The sequence below is a fragment of the Bos indicus genome, chromosome 4, assembly GCF_029378745.1.
Source record: "Bos indicus isolate NIAB-ARS_2022 breed Sahiwal x Tharparkar chromosome 4, NIAB-ARS_B.indTharparkar_mat_pri_1.0, whole genome shotgun sequence".
Lineage (NCBI taxonomy): Eukaryota > Metazoa > Chordata > Mammalia > Artiodactyla > Bovidae > Bos > Bos indicus.
The window spans coordinates 19,367,857-19,391,729 of NC_091763.1; the positions used below are offsets into that span (position 1 = coordinate 19,367,857).

Here is a 23,873-nt window from a genome sequence, read left to right on the forward strand (position 1 = left end):
AGAGGGCGGCCTGCGGCAGGAGGGCCCGGATGCAGCTGTCCTGGATAATGCCTGTTTGGCTCAGACCCTCTCGCGTCTGCTCTAACCTGGCTAAATCAACAGCGTTCGACTGCAAAGCAAAACAGTCTCATTACTATGCCTTGCATACTTTCAATGGGTAATTTTTTTTGCGTCAAAACTAGAACCTACGATTGACTACACGGGCACTTTCTCGGGAGGCCTCGTGTTTGAAGAGGGGGCGGGCAGGCGGACGCTAGCGCCTTGAGCTCAGAGAGCCGTGTCCTTTAGCTAGACGTCCACGAGCCTGGTCCGCGCGCCGAGACGCTGGGGGCGCGTGTGCCGGCTGCGCGCCGGCCGCCCTGACAGCCGCTCGGGGAGCTGCGCGGCGCCTCTGGCTGCTGGGCGCCGGCCGGCTGGAGGGCAGGTCGAGTCTCTAGCCGCTGAGGTCAGCGACTGCGGTTTAAAACTACTGCAGCTGCTTCCTGTCCTTGACTGTCATTGAAGAGCAGAAGTTAGAAACTAGTAAATGACTTAAAGATGGCTGTAGTCTTGTTAATATGATCTGGAAACAGTTCCTGGTCGTCGCTTAAGTGTTCAGGGCTTCCGTGGTGGCTCCAATGCGGAAGACAGGTTCGATCCCTGGAACAGGAAGATTCCCTGAAGCAGGAAATGGCAACCCACTCCAGGTATTCTTGCCTGGAGATTCCCACGGACAGAGGAGCCTGGCTACAAAGACCTTTGCGACACTGCCACTCTCTCCTTTGCCTGGGTCTGAAACTGCATTCTAAAAATATGTTTCTATCGGTCTTGTCACTACAAATAATTTTTTCCGGTATCCCAATACTGGAATTCTCATTTACCTGTTTTTTCTTTTTCTTTTTTTTAACCCAGAAGTCTTCCCAGGCATTCAAGAACACTCTGAACCCCAACCTCATATGTAGCTTAAAGCATTAATCAAATGATCACACCAGTAATTGGACCTGGAAAGAAAGTCTCCTCCAAAAAAGTAATGGGAGACCTGAAGGAGAAGACATTAACCAAACGAAATGGAGGTAGATGTATAGACAGAGGTAATAGTTGTGACTGTCAGAAACTAAAGAGACTTTTTAAGAAGGGAGGTCTGGTTTGGTTGGAACTTGAATAGTAGAGGAAGCGGGTGGTGGGGGGATCAGATCTGTTGCACCAGTGGTTATTTACACAGCATGGGTTTTATGCTGAGAGCGTTAGGGAGTTAGGCAAGAGCAAGATGTGACTTTAAGTTATTGCTTTGTCTATGAAAATTGAATTACTGGAGATAAACATGAAAAAGGGGGGAATGGTTAAAGGGCCATTGCAATAGTCCATGTTAGAAAATGGTAGCTTCTACTAGTGTAGGAAATGTGATGATGAAGAAGAGATTGCAGAGATATTTAGGAGGTAGCACCAAGACACTGTGATTGGTCAAACATGGGAGTAGGAAGAAGAGGGAATCCAGGATAGTTTCAGAGGTTCCATTCTAACTCTGGATTTTGATGCCAACTATTGAGATTATGAGAATTGGACCATAAAGAAGGCTGAGCTCTGGAGAATTGATGCTTTCAAATTGTGGTGCTGGAGAAGAGGTGGTGATTATTAAAATGACATGAAGCTTATGAAGACTGGTATCTTTTTCATTCATTCAGTAAATCTTTATTAAGTACCTACTCTGAATCTGGCACTGTTTTAACTATGGCAGCTGAAAGAAAAACTTGTTCCTCACTAATGGCGTTTACAGACTGGTTGGGAAGACAAACAGGAGGGAAGAGGGGCAGGGCACAACCTTTAAAAGAATGGTATAGCCTGAAGACATGACATAAATTGATTAGAATCAAATAGGTCCAAGATGGCAGACTAGTGGACTTCCACTAGAATTTGAGCCTCAGTATATGCTGATTGTAACACATCAGCAAGCTGAAAGACACATCCACCGGCACCAAGATGGTTCAAAGGCTGACAATAAAAGATCAAAAAATGAGCAGCAGCCCAATTCCTGGAATTCTCCACCCTTTCCCTAAAATAGTTGAAGTAATCCTCCTATTCAAGCCCATGAAATTACTCAGCCTGTAGAAGCTAACCACATCACATTTTGCGACTGCTCTTGCCTTCTGAGATGGCCCACACTCTGTCTATGGAGTGTGTTTCTCTCTAAATAAATCCACCTCTTACTTATCACTTTGTCACTCATTGAATTCTTTCTGTGATGAAATATCAAGAACCTGAGCTTCATCTGAGTCACTCCAGATAATGAGTGCAGCCATGAAATTAAAAGACGCTGACTCCATGGAAGAAAAGTTATGACCAACCTAGACAGCATATTAAAAAGCAGAGATTTTACTTTGCCAACAAAGGTCTGTCTAGTCAAGGCTATGGTTTTTCCAGCAGTCATATATAGATGTGAGAGTTGGACTATAAAGAAAGCTGAGCACAGAAGAATTGATGCTTTTGAACTGTGGTGTTGGAGAAGACTCTTCAGAGTCCCTTGGACTGCAAAGAGATCCAACCAGTCCATCCTAAAGGACATCAGTCCTGGGTGTTCCTTGGAAGGACTGATGAAGCTGAAACTCCAGTACTTTGGCCACCTGATGCGAAGAGCTGACTCATTTGAAAAGACCCTGATGCTGGGAAAGATTGAAGGCGGGAGGAGAAGGGGACGACAGAGGATGAGATGGTTGGATGGCATCACTGACTCAATGGGCATAAGTTTGACTAAACTCCAGGAGTTGGTGATGGACAGGGAGGCCTGGCATGCTGCAGTCCATGGGGTTGCAAAGAGTCGGTCGGACATGACTGAGCAACTGAACTGACTGACTGACTGAGCTTCATTAGGTCCTAAAAACAGGTGTGTGATCTCAGTTGGAAGCTGTGGGTCTTGGCCGGGTTTAATTCTTGCACATGGGTTCAAAGCCTAATCTGAGGTGAATGGTTTCAAAACCATAAATAAACAATTAAGATAATTTTAGAGACTTCCTGTTAGTAACTCAGTTGTGTCTGACCCTTTGTTACCCTATGGACTGTAGCACGCCAGGCTCCTCTATGCATGAGATTTCCCAGGCAAGAATACCAGAGTGGGTAGCTGTTCCCTTCTCCAGGGAGGATCTTCCTGACCCAAGGATCGAACCCTCATCTCCTGAGTTTCCTGCATTGCAGGTGGATTCTTTACCATGTAAGCCACCAGGGAAGCCCATTTTAGAGACTAATAAGACAAACAAACAAAAAGAATAATGAGTAGAGGAGGACATGGAGGCATGGAGGAAAGAAGTTTATTTTAGTAAAAATGAATGTGGAAGATTCCTCTGAGGAGGTAATATTTGAGCTGAAACCTAAATGAAAAGAAGATAACCTGCTGAAGATTGGGGGAAAAACATTCCGATTGTCAATAAAAAACAGTTTTGAGGTTTAAAAAAATAATAAAATGCTCAAGGGAGGCCAGTATGGCTGGCCCATAAAAAAATGAGATCAGAGAGGTTATAAAGGTGTCTCTGACATTTACTTTATAAATTATGGTAAGGAGTATGATTACGTTAAAAGAAAAGATCGGCACAAAAATCATGGAAGATACTTAGATGTGAACACAGAAGCCCAAGATTAGTAAGTGTAGGTAGGCTTTCAGTAAAGAAATTAGAAGGGGAAGATCTCTTCTTGCAATATTTTATTTTTAATGATAACAATTGGTAATAAGTAAGTAGGCATACAGGAATGCCATTGCTAATAAGCAAAATCGGGTGACTCTTTTCAATGATTTAGTTTCTAGAAGTAACAATAATATAGGTAGTCAAGTGATGCCTTTGGAATCATTAACAAAGCAGGGTTGTGCTGTGCTTAGTCTCTTCAGTTCAGTTCAGTTCATTCGCTCAGTCATGTCCGACTCTTTGTGACCATATGAATCGCAGCGCGCCAGGCCTCCCTGTCCATCACCAACTCCCGGAGTTCACCCAAACTCATGTCGATTGAGTCAGTGATGCCATCCAGCCGTCTCATCCTCTTGTCATCCCCTTCTCCTCCTGCCCCCAATCCCTCCCAGCATCAGGGTCTTTTCCAGTGAGTCAACTATTTGCATGAGGTGGCCAAGGTATTGGAGTTTCAGCTTTAGCATCAGTCCTTCCAATGAACACCCAGAACTGATCTCCTTTAGGATGGACTGGTTGGAACTCCTTGCAGTCCAAGGAACTCTCAAGAGTCTTCTCCAACACCACAGTTCAAAAGCATCAATTCTTCGGCGCTCAGCTTTCTTCACAGTCCAACTCTCACATCCATACATGACCACTGGAAAAACCATAGCCTTGACTAGACAGACCTTTGTTGGCAAAGTAATGTCTCTGCTTTTGAATATGCTATCTAGGTTGGTCATAACTTTCTTTCCAAGGAGTAAGCGTCTTTTAATATCATGGCTGCAGTCACCATCTGCAGTGATTTTGGAGTCCCCCAAAATAAAGTCTGACACTGTTTCCGCATCTATTTCCCATGAAGTGATGGTACCGGATGCCATGATCTTAGTTTTCTGAATGTTGAGCTTTAAGCCAAATTTTTATTAGTCTCTTAGTCGTGTCCAACTCTGCTTCCCTATGGACTGTAGCCCACCAGGCACCTCTGTCTATGGGGATTCTCCAGGCAAGAATACTGGAGTAGCTTGCCATGTCCTCCTCCAGGGGAATCTTCCCAACCCAGGGATTGAGCCCAGGTCTTCAACAGAATTGCAGACGGATTCTGTATTAACTGAGCTCCAAGGGAAGCCCAAGAATACTGGAGTGGGTAGCCTATCCCTTCTTCAGGGGATCTCCCTGACCCAGGAATTGAACTGGGGTCTCCTGCATTGCAGGCGGATTCTTTACTAACTGAGCTACCAGGGAAGTTAAATTTCATTTTTAAAAGTTTTTTTTTTGGGGGGGGAAGGGGCATTTGTCTTGGGAGATATTAGTTTCTTGGCCAGGGGTTGAACCCAGGCACCTGGCAATGGAAGCATGGGGTCCTAAACAATGGAACACCAGAGAATTTTCTAAATTTCATTAAATATTAAGCAAAATGTCTAATTGTAAAAATCTATATTTTTCACAGTAAAGTTAGAGGAAAGAGTCAGTGACCAATGTTTAAGCAGAGATGGGAAGATTAGAGATGACAGTCTGGGAAAAGAAGCCATAGTAGAATATACATGATGTAAAAACAAACTTCAGCTTTATAAGTAGGATTGGTGTGTGTGGCAGATTATATTATGTACAAATTCTTGCTGCTTCTCCCTGGAAGGGGTATCACCTACTTGCCTCACTAATGTCAGGCTTGATAAGATGACTTGCATTATTTGCCAATGAGATGTGACAAGTAGCATTTGTCATGCACAGGCAGAAGCTTTAAGAGCTAGCATGTGCTATGTTCTGTCTTTTCATTCTGCCACAAGATCAGCAGCGTTGTAGACAGAGCCTTTCCTGTCATGCTGAAAACTACCCACAGCAGATATGTTGCTGAGCTATGGTGGATGTGCATTGAAAATGAAAAAGAAACAAGTCACCAGGTTTGAGAGTAGCCTGTTATTGTAGCATAACCTAACCTACTGAGATTAATACAGAATTTGGTTCCAAAACTGTGTAGGCGTGTTACGATAAAAACCCTAAAATATGAGCCATTGGATTCAGGACTCAGCAACAGGTGACAAGGTAATTATTACTAGAGGCTAGAAGGATGGCAGTCTGTGTTATGCAATGCCAGAAGGTTTGGTGAAATAGTTCGCAATTAATTAGAAGGCAGTTAATGTCCCTCGGAGAAGGCAGTGGCACCCCACTCCAGTACTCTTGCCTGGAAAATCCCATGGACGGAGGAGCCTGGTAGGCTGCTGTCCATGGGGTCACTAGGAGTCGGACACGACTGAGCGACTTCACTTTCACTTTTCACTTTCATGCATTGGAGAAGGAAATGGCAACCTACTCCAGTGTTCTTGCCTGGAGAATCCCAGGGACGGGGGAGCCTGGTGGGCTGCCGTCTATGGGGTCGCACAGAGTTGGACACGACTGAAGCGACTTAGCAGCAGCAGCAGCAGCAGCAGCAGCAGCAATGTCCCTAGTGAACTCAGAGCTTTCAGTGAAATGGCAGGCAAAGGGCTTGCAGCAACGTGCGTCAGTTACTATTGGCAACAATGGACACACTTGTAGTACAATAAAAAGAAGGACTCAGAAAGTAATTGATCAGTTTGCAAGCTATAATGTTAGAGAATGTAGCATCTAGAAAGTCAGAGAAAAAAGGAGGGGAGATTTGCTTCCGTGCAGATGATATAGCATGGAAAAGGCAGAAGGAAGGAAAGTTCACAAAGTGCATAACGTGCAGAAGGAATTGAAATGAATTCAGTGTGGTGGGAGCTTAGGTTTCCTAAGGAGGAGTTATTGGAAATGAAGTGGAAAAGATTAACAGATTTTTGAGAAGTTGAGATTTGGAACTTTATCTTTTAGACGGTAAAGATTTGTAAGTTTTATATATAAATGGGATAAAACAATGGCAGGATACTATTAATATATTAATAAAGCTGTTTTTCATTAAAACCATTCCACTCTGAGACATGTGTCCTCTAGATTTCCTGTTCCTTTGTTCTATTTAATTTTGTGAACAATTTTAAAATACCAAAATATTATTCAAATTAAATGCAAGTTGTTCAGTGAATAATTATAGGCAGTATATCAATAGCATACCCCAAAAGTATTTCTTTTGCATGGTTTCTCTGAAGATTCAAGCCCAGAAAATTCTGGAAAGTATAGTAATTATGTGTTGTTATTAAATGTGTGACAGTAAAGAAATAGCTTCTTTAGAGAAGAATAATTTGATAAGTGAACCATGGAGTACGACTATATTAATGCAAATTGAAAGAAGAATCTTATATTTTTTACTCTGTTTGCATTTAGCGTTTAATTATTTTTCTAGCAGATAAATTGACAACCAGAGTTGTTTTTCTGATAACACAAATACAAATTATACCTTCACTTATTAATAAAGATTCTGCAGCTATCCTTAATCTAAAAATAAATGTGCTTGTAATAGTATTGTGGTTGCTTAGCATAAACTGTATTTAATTATACAACTTCTATTGGAAAAATGAAAACATATTTTGTTCTGTGAAAGTTTACTTCCACTCTTATAAATCTGAAAGCCTCACATACAGTCATCAGTTTAAATTAAATACTTGAAGCATTTTTTGAAGCATTTTATGTACAAAATTCAATGAATACTAAAAAGTAAAGAAATGCTAGCAATTTAAAATCATGGTACTTCTTTTCACTGAAAACTTCTGGTTAAATATTAATTTTAGGGAAACAGTATTTATTAAAACTTTTGGAAAATTATGCCATACACATATATCTTTAAATTATATCTTTTTGAGAATAACTATGCTCTCTTCTTCTGTGTTGCCACTTGTTATTTCTCTGCAGTTTCTATCTCTTCTATGAATCCACTCATTCAGTCATTTATTCATTCATATATTCATTTTTAAACATATGTTAAGTACCTACTGCGTACTGTTCATCATGCTAAATGTTTAGGACAAGATGAATAACACAATGCTGTCTTTCCTTAACATCTTATAATCTAGTGGGATGGGAGTATAATTATTACAAAGCTGTATGGTAAGTGCCACAGTAAATACTGATATATATCGTAGGTTACTTGGTGTATGAATTCATTTCTGGAAATGTTGAGTCTAGCAATTTCTACGAAATATCCAATCAGAGATGTTTTGAACGCTGGCAGAAATACCACTAGAGTTCAAGAGAAGTTTGGTCTACAAGTACAATATAAAAGGAAAGGGCGTGCATGTGAGATTTATGGAAATTGATGAGCTTGGCTACAAAGAATGTGTAAGAAGGAAAGTGTAAGGAGAGAAGAGGGTCAGTGCTGTGATTCTAGAGAATATGCACAAAATGAGGACCAGGCCAAGCAGGAGGAGTTAGAACAGAAAAAGTAGAATGAGTCAGAAATGTAGGCTGATATATCCATCAGGGTTCAACCAGAGAAACAGAGCTTCTAGGATATATGCATGTATAATAAGAGTTTTATTATAAGGAATTGACATTAAGCAATTGTGGGAGTACTGTTTCTAATTGCATCTTGAAGTCAACAGGAAGGGTAGTCAGGAAAGGAAGAGGACATGAGGAACAGAAGCAAAGGCATATTAGAATCTCTGGGGATGGGTGGAACCCATGAGAACAGAGCGACCACAATGGTCTCTCATTACCTCCAAACTCTCAGGCTTAATGATATGGGTGTCCTGCCAAAGACACTGGAGCCCTTTGTCACAGAACTGGACATAAACCTAGTTTAGGAATATAGAAACTAAAGGAGGGATTTGGCAAGAACAGGAATACTAAGAGGTGCCCTGGGAGATCTGCATTTCTGACATACTCCTCCTTGCCCTCACTGAGTTGTAGCTTCCTAATTTCCTCTTGATAATCAAAGTCAATTACCCAAGTTAATAGAATAACCTCCCATATGGTTGTTGATTGAAGAGCCCCAAGTGATTAGGTAGCAGTCTCAACTTCCACTTTAATTGAATCATTGCTCTATGTCCTGATAGAAAACTTTTCTTGAAGCTAGGGCTTCTAGATTAGCAAGGCTCCAGTTGCAGAAGTGATAGGAATTTCACTAGTGGATTTTTAGGGAAAATAATAAGAGCCACTTCCATATCATCTTTCACTACTGTCCTTCAGGGTCAATGCAGAGTTGAACTAAAATACTACAGCTGTTTAATATTGACAGTATTTCATAGAGAAACATCTGTTTACTGGGCTGAAATATTTCTTCCTCAGTTAACTAATCAAAGAGTGTGTTCCATGTAACCATAGGTGCTGGTTGGTTGAAAGGGGATCAGGTATTATTGCAGGAGTATAGAACACAGGCATCTGTAACACTTACTCATGCAATTTACTTATACCTTCAGGACCAGCTCGGACTCATCTGGTTTCCATTGGTGATAGAATGCTGCTCTGCATATTCAGTCTTATGGCTTTGTTGATCAGACAAAACCCAGTTCATGATGGATAACTTAGTTTGCATGGTAATTTGCTTCAGGGACTCATAGATCTGCTAGGTTATTTTTTGTTCTTGTTGTTGAAGTATAGTTTGTTTCACAATGCAGTGTTAGTTTCTAGAGTAAGAGTGATTCAGTTATATATGTATATAACTGAAATATATATATATTCTTTTGCAGATTCTTTTCCATTATAGATTATTAAAAGATATTGAATATAGTTTCCTGTGTTATACAGTAGGACCTTCTTATTTATGTATTTTATATGTAGTATTAAGAGTCGGACACGACTGAGCGACTTCACTTTCCCTTTTCACTTTCATGCATTGGAGAAGGAAATGGCAACCCACTCCAGTGTTCTTGCCTGGAGAATCCCAGGGACGGGGGAGCCTGGTGGGCTGCCGTCCGCTGGGTCGCACAGAGTTGGACACGACTGAAGCGACTTAGCAGCAGCAGCAGCAGCAGTAGCATGAGTTTGTTAACCCCAAACTCCTAATTTATCCCTCCCCCCTTTCCTCTTTGGTAACCATAAGTTTGTTTTCTCTGTGTGAGTCTGTTTCTGTTTTGTAAATAAGTTTATTTGTATATATATTTTTAGATGTCACATATAAGTGGTGAAACTTGTCTTTCTCTTTTTGCCTTGGGAGACTGACCCACGAAAACATTTGTATGGTTTATGTAAGAGAATGCTTTGCCTGTGTTCTTTCTATTCTCTGAGTTTTGTGCTACCATGTCTTGTATTTGTCTAAAGATTAAAATCCATTTGAGTTTATTTTTGTGTGTGGCACGAGGGAGTGTTCTAACTTCATTTATTTACATGTAGCCATCCAACTTTACCAATACCACTTGCTGAAGAGATTGTCTTTTCTCCATTGTATATTCTTGCCTCCATTTTCAAAGGTTAATTGAGTGTAAGCTGTGGGTTTATTTCTAGACTCTCTGTTCTGTTCCATTGATCTATATATCTATTTTTGTGCCAACACCATGCTGTTATGATTACTGTAGCTTTGCAGTATTTTCTAAAGTCTGGGAGGGTTATATCTCCAGCTTTGTTCTTTCTCTTCAGGATTGTTTTGGTAATTCTGGGTCTTTTATGGTTCGATATACATTTTAGGATTATTTGCTCTAGTTCTGTGAAAAATGTCATGGATGATTTGATAGGGATTACACTTAATGTGCAGATTGCTTTGGATAGTATGGCTATTTTAATTATACTAATTCTTCCAATCTAAGAGCATGGGATATCTTTCCATTTATTTTAATCATCTTCACTTTCCTTTATTAATGTTTTGTAGTCTGCATATACATTTTTCACCTCCTTGGTCAGGGTTACTCCTAAGTATTTTTTTATGGTATTTCAGAAGGGACTCTTTAAAACTTTCTTTTTCTATTATTTCATTGTTTATTTAAAGAAATGCAACAGATTTCTGTATATTAATCTTGTATCCTGTTACCCTGCTAAATACATTACCTGAACACATTGCTGATTAGAGTATAAATTGGGACTATGCTTTGAAAATCTGCTAAAGTTAATACTTGAATACAATATGGTCCAATAATTTACTCTGATGTAAACCCAACAGAAATGTGTGCTTATGTATGCCAAGACATGAACAAGAATACATATCAAACTATTATCTATAATAGCATAAACTGAAAAGAGCCAAAGTGTTTATCAAGGGTAAATGAAAAGTGAATTGTGGTATATTCAAGCACACAATTCTGGTATATTCCACAATGCAAATGAACTACAATTACAACAACATAGATTATCCTCAGAAAAAATATTAGTCAAAGAAATCAGAAACAAAATAACATACACTGTATGGGTTCATGTACATAAAATGTGAAAAAAAAATAGTCCTAGATTCAAGATAATGACTATATAGGCCACAGAGGGTACTAATTGAGGGGGCTCAAGAGAGACTTTTTTGGCCTTGGCATGGATGATGTTTAAAAGGGTGTTTTGTTCCTTGAGCCTTTCATCTGTATGTTCATTTATTTTTCACTGTCCTCTGATATTTTCCAATAAGAGTTGCTTTTTTTTTAACTGAGTTGTGTAGATTTAGAACAATATTGGGGGTTTGCTTATGTTCTGTCACTTGAAGACTTGATGGATTAGAAAGAACAGAAGGTATTATTTATGCATTCTTGTTTGTTTGAAAGCTTTGCCACCTTTTGAGTTGATGACACGAAACCTCCTGTCTCTAACTAACCTTATTTGTCTGTCTAACAAACAGTGTTGTACACTTTGTGATGTTGCATCAGTGATGCTGTCTTTGCCCATCTGCTTTGCTTTCTTGGGACTTGCCCCTTGTAAAACTCAGCCCCTAAGAGTGCCATTCATATGCACTGAAACATAATTAAATATCTCAGCTTGTCTAAGAGATCTAATACACAGCTACTTAGCAAATATTAAAATACCTCTTTCATCTTCTCTCCAGGCAGAACAAATACTGATAACATTTCACAGTATCAGGTTAGTTTACAAACAAGCTGTGTTATAGTGTGGATGAACCATGAAAACCCTATGCTAGATAAAAGAAGCCAGACACAGAAGACCATACATTTTTTATTTCATTTGTATACAAATCCAGAATAGGCAAATTCCAAGAGATAGAAAGTGGATTAATGACTGCCACAGTCTAGAAATAAGAAAACAGGGAGTTCCTACTAATGGGTTTGGGCTATCTTTCTGTGATGATGTTATATATGTTCTACAGTTAGATAGTGGTGATGATTGTACAACTTTTGAGTATGCTAAAAGCCATGAATTTTACACCATGGAAGTGTGGATATTATGGTATGTAAACTGTATTTCAATAAAGATATAAAAACTCAGCCCTGAACTAAGCGTCTTTTTAAAAAAAGTTAATCCTGTTATGTCTAGAGAGATGACTGGCTAGGGCACAAAGATAAAGTGAAAATTTATTTTCATAAAAATTTTTTGTGCATTAAACATTTTTTTTACTGTGTGTACATATTATCTAGAACAATTAATTTTAAAATGTCAGTATTATTCATTTTTTATATATGTGGAAAGTTTTTACTCTAGTTTTTAATCTAGAGCAGATCCTTGTTGCCTTGGAGAAAATTCTGTAGTCAGTATATTTTACATAATTTGAAAACGGTGGTTATCAATGAACCCTTTGTTAGAAAACATTGAGGTGGTTTTAGAAGTTTCCAGTCATCTAGAGTTGCAGTTGAAAATTCTGATTCTAACTTGATTTCTATTCCTTTGTAGATATTCTGTCTTTTCTCTTTAGAAGCATTTAGTATTCTCTTGAAGCTCAGATATTTCAGCACCATCTTTTTATATTTCTTCAATATTGTTTTCTCCTGAATATCTCTGAAAACATTAAGTATTGTGAGATAACATGAGCCATAGACTCTACAATGAATTAAGTGATCACAAATGACAGCTGTTTGGCTAGCTGCTGGCTCCAGCCCAACTCAGTATTTCTTATTTCATCCTAATAGTAATAAAATAATAATTTTCATTCTGCCATAGCAAACATTGTCACCAAAGGTTTGCCTTCAATAGGCACCTTATTCCTGGCTGCTACATTTAATACTGTAAATAACATTTTTATCACTGCATCTGTATCTATTTTCCACTGTTAATAAATTGTCTGTGCTTCCTTGGTGGCTCAGTGGAAAAGAATCTCCTTGCTAATGCAGGAGACTTGGGTTCAATCCCTGGGTTGGGAAGATCCCCTGGAGAAGGAAATGGCAAACCACTCCAGGGTTCTTGCCTGGGAAGTCCCATGGACGGAGGAGCCTGGCGGACTACAGTACACAGGGCTGTAAAACAGTCAGACTTGACTTAAGGACTAAACCACAACAACAAATGAAGGCATCACTGCCTTTTGACAAACACCAAGTCAAATAATAAATCTTTAATTCTCATGGTTGAGTTTTATTTATTTATTTTCTGAACACCTTTCTCTAGCAAGCATTCATTTCAAAGAAGATTTTAGTAGAAGAAATGGAAACCACTATAAGTATTTTATACTGAAAAAAAAAAATTGGTACATGCAAAATCATTAGAAGGGCTGAAAGAGTGAAAGTCAGTAATCCAAAGAGGCTGTGAGTTTCAAAATCGTACAACTGTAGCTATGATCTAAAAGTCAGAAAACAAAGTGGAGCTATTGTTGCTAATCTTTTCCAGAGCTCGTTCTCCACCATGACGTTATGCATTTGAAAATGGTGAGTAAATGCCAGAACGTAGATTCTACTTTCACAGATAACGGATCTTGTTTTGCTACTACTACCGCTGAAAGAAGGTGGCCTCTGTCTCCTTTCACCTTCTAAATCTATGATGTACATGAGACCTGATATATATGAATTATATGATTGTCTTAAAGATTTTTTAAAATCTAAATCCTCTCATTTTGTTAGTTTTACTAAAATATTCATTGATTCTTGGTTGCCTCTATGTCTATATACATAGAATAGGAGGATTTGGTAGCCCGAATTTTTATATGTTGTCTAAATAAGAAGTCTTATTCACCTGGCAGATCAAAGAATGCAAGTTCTGTTTATAGATGTCCTCACTGTGCTCATTATGGTGGGCAGGAAGATCAGTGATGTAGGGAGAGTACATGTGAGTAGGCTCTTTTTCATGATTTATGAGTGATTTTGTATGCTGGATCTTCCTATATCTTATGACAGCTCATGGCACTGGGTTTATTATCCTTCTTTCTTCTGTAAACCTGATGCCCATTCTGGTAATTTCTGGAATCAGACTTCTTACTTAATAAAAATGTACTTGAAGTTATATTCTGGGGAGAAACACTATTTTCAGGCCCTCTGCAAATAGATTTCTAGGAAACTTTTTTTTCCTTCTTATGAATTAGCCAGCCTATTATCCAAGTCTTAGCTCTTCTCACAGGCCTCATTATCTGTCATTTGAGGGTTATACAAGGACTTCTGAAAAAACTCATTTCAGTGACTCATATCTTTCACCCAGATGAGATTAAGTGCTTTTTAGTCTGGTGGGTTTTGTTGGCAATCTGAGCCTACCTCCATAACTGTTAACCTTCTCTTCTACCCTCAAAAGTTTGCTTGTGACACTCTGCTAAGATTTATGGCAGAGTTATGGCTTTTTGGTTTTATTTATATTCATTTTTTTTCTTGTGATTTCAGTGAAATCTGGGGAGAGTAGAAATGTAACTGACATGTTCCATTATGTTTTGTGAGCCAGATCTGTTATCTTTCAGTCAGTCAGTTCAGTTGCTCAGTTGTATGACTCTTTGTGACTCCATGGAATGCAAAACGCCAGGCTTCCCTGTCCATCACAACTGCCAGACCTTGCTCAAACTCATATCCATTGAGTTGGTGATGTATGTTATCCTTAGGTTTATAACAAACTGATTTCCACTTTTCTGGTTTCTTAAAATACTAATCAGGACCTACAGCTTTTCTCTCAAACCAGATAATAAAATTCAACTTTTTTCATTTCTTATTTTACTTTCCCCACACACTCCATCTTTTTATCTCTGAGTATCTTGAATTTGGTTACAAATCATTTTGAATTATGACACTTCCTGAAAGCCAACTAAGGACCAGATGCCATCTTTGGATATTGAGAAAACAAGTGGCTTCCACTTGAGGGGGTTTCATGATAACTTCCAGAGAAGGTGATGGCACCCCACTCCAGTACTCTTGCCAGGCAAATCCCATGGACAGAGGAGCCTGGTGGGCTGCAGCCCATGTGGTCGTGAAGAGTCGGACATGACTGAGTGACTTCACTTTCACTTTTCACTTTCATGCATTGGAGAAGGAAATGGCAACCCACTCCAGTGTTCTTGCCTGGAGAATCCCAGGGATGGGGGAGCCTGGTGGGCTGCCGTCTCTGGGGTCGCACAGAGTCGGACACAACTGAAGTGACTTAGCAGCAGCAGCAGCATGATAACTTCATACAAACTTTATACATTTCTACTTTATACAAGGAGGTACAAGAAAGATACTGAAACGGGAAAGAGTTTACTAATATTTTACAATTTTGGAATGGAAGTTTCCTCAGTATGATAGAAAGGTTTGAGTGGGTACATAGCAGTGGTGGTTTGGGTCAGGGAACTAAAGGTTTAGAGAGATCAGAGGGTCAGAGACGTTGCATTTTTAGCAGTGACGTGGAACACAGAAATATGAGGTTGCAATAACTACGGTTGTGGTGGAATGTCTTGAGGCATTCGAGGTAGCCCAGCTTTCATGGAATCTGACTAGTCATCTCTATTCCTCTATTTATCCTGGTCATTTGCTTATGTCCTTTCTTTGGTCTGGAATTGGCGTCTCTTTTTCTCTCTTCTCCAGCCCAGATCAGATACCATGTCTGGAGCTAAATGAGACTTTTGGCCTTAATCTGGTGGTCCGGTGGTTAAGAATTCATTTGCCAATGCAGGAGACACAGATTTCATCCCTAGTCTTGGGAGATTCCACATGCAACTAAGCCCATGTGCCACAACTACTGAGACCAAGCTCTAGAGCCTGCAAACCTCAGCAAGAGAAGCCACTGCAATGAGAAGCCCACAGACCACAACGAGAGAGTGGCCTGCTTGCTGCAGCTAGAGAAAGCTGCACAACAACGAAGACCCGGCACAGCCATAGATCAATAAAATTTTAAAAATCAAAAAGAAAAAAAAAAGCTTTCTTTAGGAAGACTTCCCTTAGCATGTGTACTTTTTCTCTGGCAGCCTTTTCACAATAGGTAGTAATTGCTCACTGACTTCGGAGAGAGCAATGGCAACCCACTCCAGTACTCTTGCCTGAAAACCCCATGGACGGAGGAGCCTGGTGGGCTGCAGTTCATGGGGTCACTAAGAGTTGAACACGACTGAGCGACTTCACTTTCACTTTTCACTTTCAAGCATTGGAGAAGGAAATGGCAACCCACTCCAGTGTTCTTGCCTGGAGAGTCCCAGGGACGGGGGAGCCTGGTGGGCTGCCCCAGGGACGGGGGAGCCTGGTGGGCTGCTATCTCTGGGGTCGCACAGAGTCGGACACGGCTGACTGGACTTAGCAGCAGCGGCAGCAGCAGCAGCAGCAGCAGCAGCTCCTCATCGACTTATTTGTATCCTCAACTATATCTTAAGCTCTGGCAGGGAAAAGATAACTTTCTTGCTGAAGGTACAGCCTCTATGTAATCATCCCCTAAACTGCACTAGGTAAGTATTTATTAGTTCTTCAAATTTAGTATTATAAAATTCAATTACAGTTCACAAAAGAATTCAACATGTTTTCTTTAAGGAATAAGCGCCCCTACTGTATTGCATGATTTGCTTCTTATATATTTCATTTACAGTCCTTCCTAACTCTATATTTTCCCATGTTACAAACATTACCACTCAATATATATCTGGGGAATACATAAACTGAATCAGCTTTATTCTAATCTTACTTTCTCCTTGATATAGAAACATGTAAAAAGTATTAATACTGCTCAGATTCTAACATTTTAACATTGTTTTTTAAAAATAGCTAACCTGTATTTGAATAAACATGGCATTTGAAACTGCTGAAGGACTGAAATCCAATTGTATATACTCTCCTCATATTTTTATGGATTTAAAAGTTCATCTTAAAAAATATATTATCTAAGTGTATGCAAAGCACTATTCCACATTCATGGAGACACACACACTGCTCTGTCTTCTCAGAAACAAAAACTGACCTATTTATATGGACTGAGGGCCCAGCATCAGGGATTTGCAGGCAGAGGGTTCGGGAAGGCTCTCTGTTCCCGCTCGGCATTACTCGTCTCCTCTCGGCTCTCCCACGGCTTTGCGTTCGTCTTCTTTCGGCTCCTCGTCTCGGAGACACAGCCGAGGCGACTCGCGCGCACGCGCTCTCAGCTTCTGCTGCTCTTAGGGCCGCTCTCTAGCTCTTGTTTTTACTTCCTTCTCTTCAGAGCTGTATCCGGGTCGTAGTTTTCTCTATTGTCTTAGGCTACCGGCCTCGGACTGTGCAGATTCTGGGTCTTTTGTTGCTTTTGTTTGCGAGATAATAAAGTTTTTCTTTCCTTTATTTTTTTATCTAAGCGTTTTAACGGGGTAAATTAACTCAGGGCTGCCGGGTTGGCCGAGCTGCCTGGGCCGAAGGGCGCCTTTGGCCGGGGAGCGCCAAAGGAAGGCGCTCGAGCGGCCGGGGTCTGTTCTGCTAGGACCGGGGGGCCGGGGGGCGGGAGGGGAGCGGCGGGGCTGCACCTGGGGCGCCCCAGGCAGCTCCGCGGCGCCGCCCATTTTTAATAGCATCTTTTGGACTTATTTCCTTGGTCTCAGTCCTCGACCTCGGCGCTGCCTGTGCTATCGCAGCCTCTCCCTAGGTCTCCTCCAAACGACCACCTCGGATTCCTTAGTAAGTGTGTCGGAGGCGTCCGCGGGGAGACAGGTCCATTTCAGCCCTTCAAGAAGTCGGGGCCGGCGGGGGCAGGGCTGGGGTGGGAGAATCCTGTGGGAAGATGTACCCTCCGCGGACGCTCCCCCTCCACGATCCGTCGGAATGGACATAGCTTTTTATATTCCCTGGGCTTTGAATTTTTTATTGATTGTTAACGATGTCTTAGTGAGGGATTAGAGAGAGCAAGTCTCAGAAGCAAGATGTTCAAGAAGGCCTGTTTTGATTTTGGTCGCCCTGGGCTCGTACTTGCTGGGCCTTGCGGCTGAACCTGCCCATGGAGCTGGCCGGCCAGCCCCAATATTCCCACCCCAACCTTCCACCACACCATTTGCTAAGAACTGAATTAAGACAAAGATTTGCACCACCTGCAGGAGGTCATCTGTACCTTCTTTCAGCGCCACATTTCTCCCTCGCGCTTGGTGTGATTATGAATGACAATGTAATGTTTTTCTTTTAACAGTGGATCGCAGCTCCAAGAGGAGGCAGGTGAAGCCTTTGGCAGCTTCTCTGCTAGAAGCTCTCGATTATGATAGTTCAGATGACAGTGATTTTAAAGTTGGAGATGCTTCAGGTAAATGTTTATTTCTTGCTTCCCTTTTCCCAGCTCTTTGGAGTTGGGCTGATTTTCAGACGTTGCTTAAAAAAAATGGATTTTAATTAAAATGTCAATATAAAGTTAAAGCACATAAACTTTATTTTGTCGATTTGATTTCCTACATTTCCCTTAGAGCGTGTCACTGGATAATACTATCACTACTTCTGTTTTTGTTGCTATTTATCAGATAACTGTCAGAGAAGGATTTTCTTCAAAGATGCAGTAATATTGTAAATCACCTATACCTCAATAAAGGCTTCCATGATAGCTCAGTTGGTAAAGAATCCGCCTGCAAAGCAGGAGACCCCGATTCCATTCCTGGGTGGGGAAGATCCGCTGCAGAAGAGACAGGCTACCCACTCCAGTATCCTTGGGCTTCCCTTGTGGCTCAGCTGGTAAAGAATCTGCCTGCAATGTGGGAGACCTGGGTTGGATCCCTGGGCTGGGAAGATCTACTGGAGAAGGGAAAGGCTACCCACTCCAGTGTTCTGGCCTAGAGAATTCCATAGGCTGTATAGTCCATGGGGTCACAAAGAGTGGACAGGACTGAGCAACTTTCACTTTCATACCTCAGTAAACACCAAACAAAAAGACACAATGGAAAACAAAGAGACACAAGATACAGAAGTGTTTTCTCTGTTGTTTACTTAAAGATACATTTACGTTTCTTTGATGGACAGAATAGGGAAAAATCTAGAGGTAATCTTAAAGTAGAGTACCGTTCTGAGAGTAATAGGAGCCTTGAACCACCCAGGAAGATTTTGTCTTTTCAGATTGTTCGGCACCCTCTGAAAGGAGTTTTGCTTTTTGTCTATTAACTCCCTTACCAGCGCAAAATTGACAAAAGTAAAAAGTTGTACTTTGGTAGGTGCTGGACCTTGTGGATTGGGCCTTTAAAAATCTGAGCTACAAAGCATGAATGCTTGCTCATTTTATTTTGTGATTTTAAAAATAAACTTTTAATAAAAGTCCAACGGTAATATACACAACTGAAATCATATAGTAACATTGTACACAATTGAAAAATGGAAACGTATGTTTTTCCTTTTATCTTTTGTTCATTGTAATTCAACAGACATACCTACATAAAAAGTTTTCATTGCAGGAATCTGAGAAATACAAATTATGTTTAAATATTTTATATGAAAAATACAAGTACACATGAACAATAAAAATTACTTAATTATACCCCTTTTGACAGAAATTTAAATCAAGTAACAAATTAAAGCCCTTTTGATTTTATCCTTTTAACAGTTTTAAATTATTCTTCTAGAGAATTTTCAGTGCTTAGTCCTATTTCTCTCCTGATTTTTTTTTCTGCCAGATGTGGTAGGAAGGGATGAAATTTGGTTGTATTGTATTACTATTTTACTTTTAATAGCATCAACAGGCACAGTTTGCATTGTGATTTACCAACGACTTTTTGTTTCCATAATCTCATTTAATTTTTACAATAACTTTGGAAGAGATACTATTTTACAGATAACAGGGACACTGAGTTTAAAGAATTTGCATGAAGCCACTTAGCCTAAATGGATCTAATCCAGTTCTTACGATTCTCAGCATTTTTAATGCTTTCACTGCTTAGGCCCTGAAAGTAAATAAATGTAGTCTTAAGTTGAAACTACTGTACTTACTTATCAAGGTGACTAATTGAGGTTACTCCCAGCAATCAAAAATTGTAAAGTGTATGTTGTTTAATTTTTTTGCCCCTTTATTTCTCAGCTCTTTCATCTCTCACTTGGTTTACTGTTGTTTGGTATTTCCAAAGGGGAAAAAAAGGAAGGCAAAGAAGTAAAATCTAAACCTATGTCAGTGCTCTTGTTGAAAACTGTGCAGAAAGGAATATTCTTTGCTAGAATGCAACTTTGGTTTGTTGTGTTGAGATTGTAAACTGACAAAAATGGTTGGGTCTTACAAATTATGACTTACTAGAATACCGTTAGGGAAAAACTCCAAAGCTTAATTTCTTTTACGTATTCCATAATTAGTTTTATGACAGTAAATTCTGACTTTGCATATAATTTTTCTCATTTTATTTATTGAGATGTAGCACTTCTCTTTACAAGGGTTAAAATAATCTAATGATACAAATTGCTTTCTCAAAATAACTCTTGGTATCAAGCTAAATAGAGAACCCCTCACCTTGTTAAATTTTAATCATGGTTGATGTGAATTATCTGTTATTTGTGAAAGTGGTAGAATGAGTTTTGTTAGGATGATAATTTTTTTAGTCTTCTGAAACACTTAAAAATATATACTTTCAGTTGTCTAGTCTGCTATACTTGTAATTTCCTTCCTGGGCCCCAAAGGTCACAAATTTATTTGTGCAGCTCTTGTTGTCATAACTGAGAGTTTAGTAGAAAATAATTTTTTTTTTTAATGGGTAATAGTAGAAATTGAATTGTATTTTCCAGTCTTGGTTAAGGTGTATTGTCTCCCATTGCTGACATACTGGCTTATCTAGACTACCAGTGCTTCCTGTTTGAATCCTTTCTCTTCTCTTTGTAAGATAGTTGGACTCTTAAAGACATTTGAGTTATCACTGTTTTTCAAACATGTTGAAGTTGTGGAATCCCAACCCTACTTAGTAATAGGTGATTAAACTGGAAGTGGAAAAATAGTAACTGAATAGTAATAATCTTTAATAATAGTCTTTCTGATCATAGCTTCTTTCAAAGCAGTCTTTAGAAATCACTAACTCTGGACTTCCTTCGTGGTCCAGTGGTGAAGACTCTGCCCTTTCAATGCAGGGGTTGCTGTTTCAGTCTTTGATTGGGGAACTAAGATCCCATATGTTTCGTGGCCAAAAAAAGACCCCCACAAACTTGTTAAAAGTGACTAACTCAATGAACTGTTGAGTTTATTGAGTTAAAGACTTAATGTTACAATGGTTAGAGTGGTGGGCCTCAGTTTTTTAATTGGATTCTGTGCCTCAATTTCTTCTGGTATTGACTACAAAACTTTGTGTTTCTGTCTGGCTTTAAGAATAAATATTGAAATTTCTGAAAACTGACTACCCTTGCAGATAGACATAATTTTTATGCTTCTCAGATAAAATAGAAAAAGGTAAAATTCAGAAAAGACCTGCCAATAAACTTGGCAAGTTATTATCAACAGTTAAGTGTTACTAGCTTCTACCTTTAGAAAAGTATGAACTGAAAAGAGACCATCTTTTATTTTATCTCTGATGTAAAAGTAGGACTGAATCTATCATTTTTGATTGAGGACAATACTAAATACATGTTTAAGTTAATCCTAAAATAATGTGTAAGCGTATCAGATTTATGGTGGTTACCACCAGAAGAACCATATATAGAAATGTTAGCTGGTACCCTATGAAATTAATCCACTTTATAGGACTAAAGGCAGTTGATTATTGGCAGTTTCATAGTTTGGCTTAAAGTGATTATATCTGAGACTGTGACTTAAGACTGGGGATAGGAGACATTTAAAATAGGATTGAATCTGCCTGCAGTGCAGGAGACCTGGGTTTGATCCCTGGGTTGGGAAGATCCCCAGGAGAAGGAAATGGCAACCCACTCCAATATTCTTGCCTGGAAAATCTCATGGACAGAAGAGCCTGGTGGGCTACAATCAATGGGGTAGCAAGAGTCGGACACAACTTAGTGACTAAACTACCACATGTAACTGGAATGATGTTGAAGATAAATGCATGTACTACTTTTATTAAACAAGGTGAAATAGCAGTGCTGTGTCTCCCCAACCCTTAGCCAAAGTAAGATGGTTAACTTTAGCTCTTGAGCCATAGTTAGTTTTGTTGTTTAGTTGTTCAGTTGTGTTCGACTTTGTGACCCCATGACTGTAACCTGCCAGGCTCCTCTGCCCGTGGGATTTTCCAGGCAAGAATACTGGAGTGAATTGCTGTTTCCTTCTCTAGGGGATCTTCCCTACCCAGGGATTGAACCTGCATCCTCTGCATTGGCAGGCAGATGCTTTACCACTGATCCACCAGGGAAGCCCGTCGTTAGTTTGGTTGGTCCAAATTGTCAGAAAGCAGTTTAACCGAAAGATTGAGACTAGATTTTGCCTTGGTAGTATTTTCTGCTTAATTGACTTTGGTTAATGAGTAGATCTGGTTTTTCATTAGGCGACTGTTGTTTTGCTTAAAAGCTCTTTGCTGGATGTTATGGTGAATTCACAAAGAAATAATGAATACTGGAATAATTAAATACAAAAGCAGATAGATGTTATAAAGCATGATCTAGTTCCAGTCTTTCAAAGGAGATGGGATGACTTTAGACTGGCTTGATTTAGAACGATTCATTGAGGAGATGAGAGTTGAACTAGGAAGTGAAAGAGTCCCTACCTGAGGGAAACATTAGGTGTTAAAGAGTGTTGAGGATGGTAAATATTATTTACATATGGAGATCAGAATTTGAATAAAAGAACAGTGGAAGAGACGAGCCTGAGAAAATAGAATGAGGTCAAATTGAGGTCTTACATGTCAGTAACATGTAACAAGTAACATGTAAGTAACTTGTTACTTAATCTCAGTAACATTGGCGTTTTGTTTTGGTTAATTCTTTGTTGTGGAGGCTTGCCCTTTGTATTGGAGGATATTTAGCAGCCTCTCTGGCTTCTACTAACTGCCTTCAACATCTACCCTACCTAACTACCCCAGCCCTGCCCTTTTGTGGCAACCATTATGTCTAGTCATTGCCACATGTTTTCTGTGGGACAAAATTGTACCCACTTGAGAACCACCGGTCTAGATTTACCCAGAAAATATAAAGTGACACAACTAGAACTACAGCAAGCAGTAGAAGATGAGTTGTGTTGACTGGCTTTTTAAAAAGAGATATACTAGATTAGCTTACAGTGTCCCCAGGATGGTAACTGAATGACTACTAGACTGGTGATGTGTCTGTTATCTGTTGTATATGTGTATAATCCTAATTATTGTTACATCAGCTCAATAAACAGAATAGTTAAATAATTAAGATTGATGAGCAAAGATGATTCTTTATATTGCAAAGCTACCATAAAACTGAATCAAATCATTCTGATTTAATTACTTAATATTTATTAACTGATTCTATTATTTACTATTTATCATGGGGAAAACTTAAGCATTGAATATTGTGAAGGGATTCTTTAAGGTTGATTTCTAATTTATTTATCTGTAAAACATTTAACTGTCTGTTAGTGGAAATAACTGTTGCTTGGAGAGGTTTTGATATATTGTATTTGAGAAAGGTTACCATTAATTTAGGGCTTCCCTGGTGGCTCAGAGGTTAAAGTGTCTGCCTGCAATGTAGGAGACCTGGGTTTGATCCCTGGGTCGGGAAGATCCCCTTGAGAAGGCAATGGCAACCTACTCCAGTATTCTTGCCTGGAGAATCCCATGGACGGAGGAGCCTGGTGGGCTACAGTCCACAGGGTCTCAAAAGAGTCGGACACGACTGAGCGACTTCACTTCACTTCACCTCACCATTAATTTAACTGACTAGGAGATAGGGATTTCAATTTTAAAGATTTTTTTTCTAATTAAAATTTTTTTATTGTAGAATTAGAATTAATTCTATTCTTATGTTCACAATAGCTGTATTTGAGATATCTGGTTTATTTCTCTAATCAATTATTGCTTTTTTCTTTTTTTTTAAATGGTTGTAAGAGTGATGGACTTGGAACATTGTTTGAATTTGTAGGAATAGGAAATTTTTCATTGCAGTCTATAAAATACAATTATAGATAGCCCAGGACTCTGATTTTTCTTGTCATTATTACTAAGTAATGCCTGTGACTAAACATTGTTTGTCTCCATCCCCCAAGTGCATATGTACCAAAAAGAAGTTACGACTAATCAGTTGAGTTATTTTTCAGAAATCAGAGAAAAGTAAA

At 39.5% G+C, this 23,873-nt stretch overlaps 1 protein-coding gene and 1 long non-coding RNA gene across 11 annotated transcripts in view; both read left to right on the plus strand.

The window, feature by feature from the left end:
* The first annotated feature begins 120 nt into the window (after window positions 1-120).
* On the plus strand, window positions 121-2,187 carry LOC139182668 (uncharacterized). Its single transcript, XR_011566177.1, has 2 exons — window positions 121-769; window positions 892-2,187. It is a non-coding gene; the product is annotated as an uncharacterized lncRNA (long non-coding RNA).
* Window positions 2,188-16,898: 14,711 nt separating this feature from the next.
* The window catches only part of PHF14 (PHD finger protein 14), a 199,117-nt gene continuing 192,142 nt past the window's right edge, over window positions 16,899-23,873 (plus strand). For 8 of the 10 annotated variants that reach the window (XR_011566179.1, XR_002180486.2, XR_011566178.1 and 5 more), the window contains exons 1-2: window positions 16,899-17,371; window positions 17,874-17,984. Coding sequence is in view for 6 of the 10 variants with exons in the window: in XM_019958462.2 (XP_019814021.2) it covers window position 17,371; window positions 17,874-17,984 (112 nt within the window). In the remaining 4 variants the exon portion in view is untranslated. The remainder of the gene's footprint in view (window positions 17,372-17,873; window positions 17,985-23,873) is intronic. The other 2 variants (XM_019958459.2, XM_070787538.1) reach the window with 1 other exon arrangement.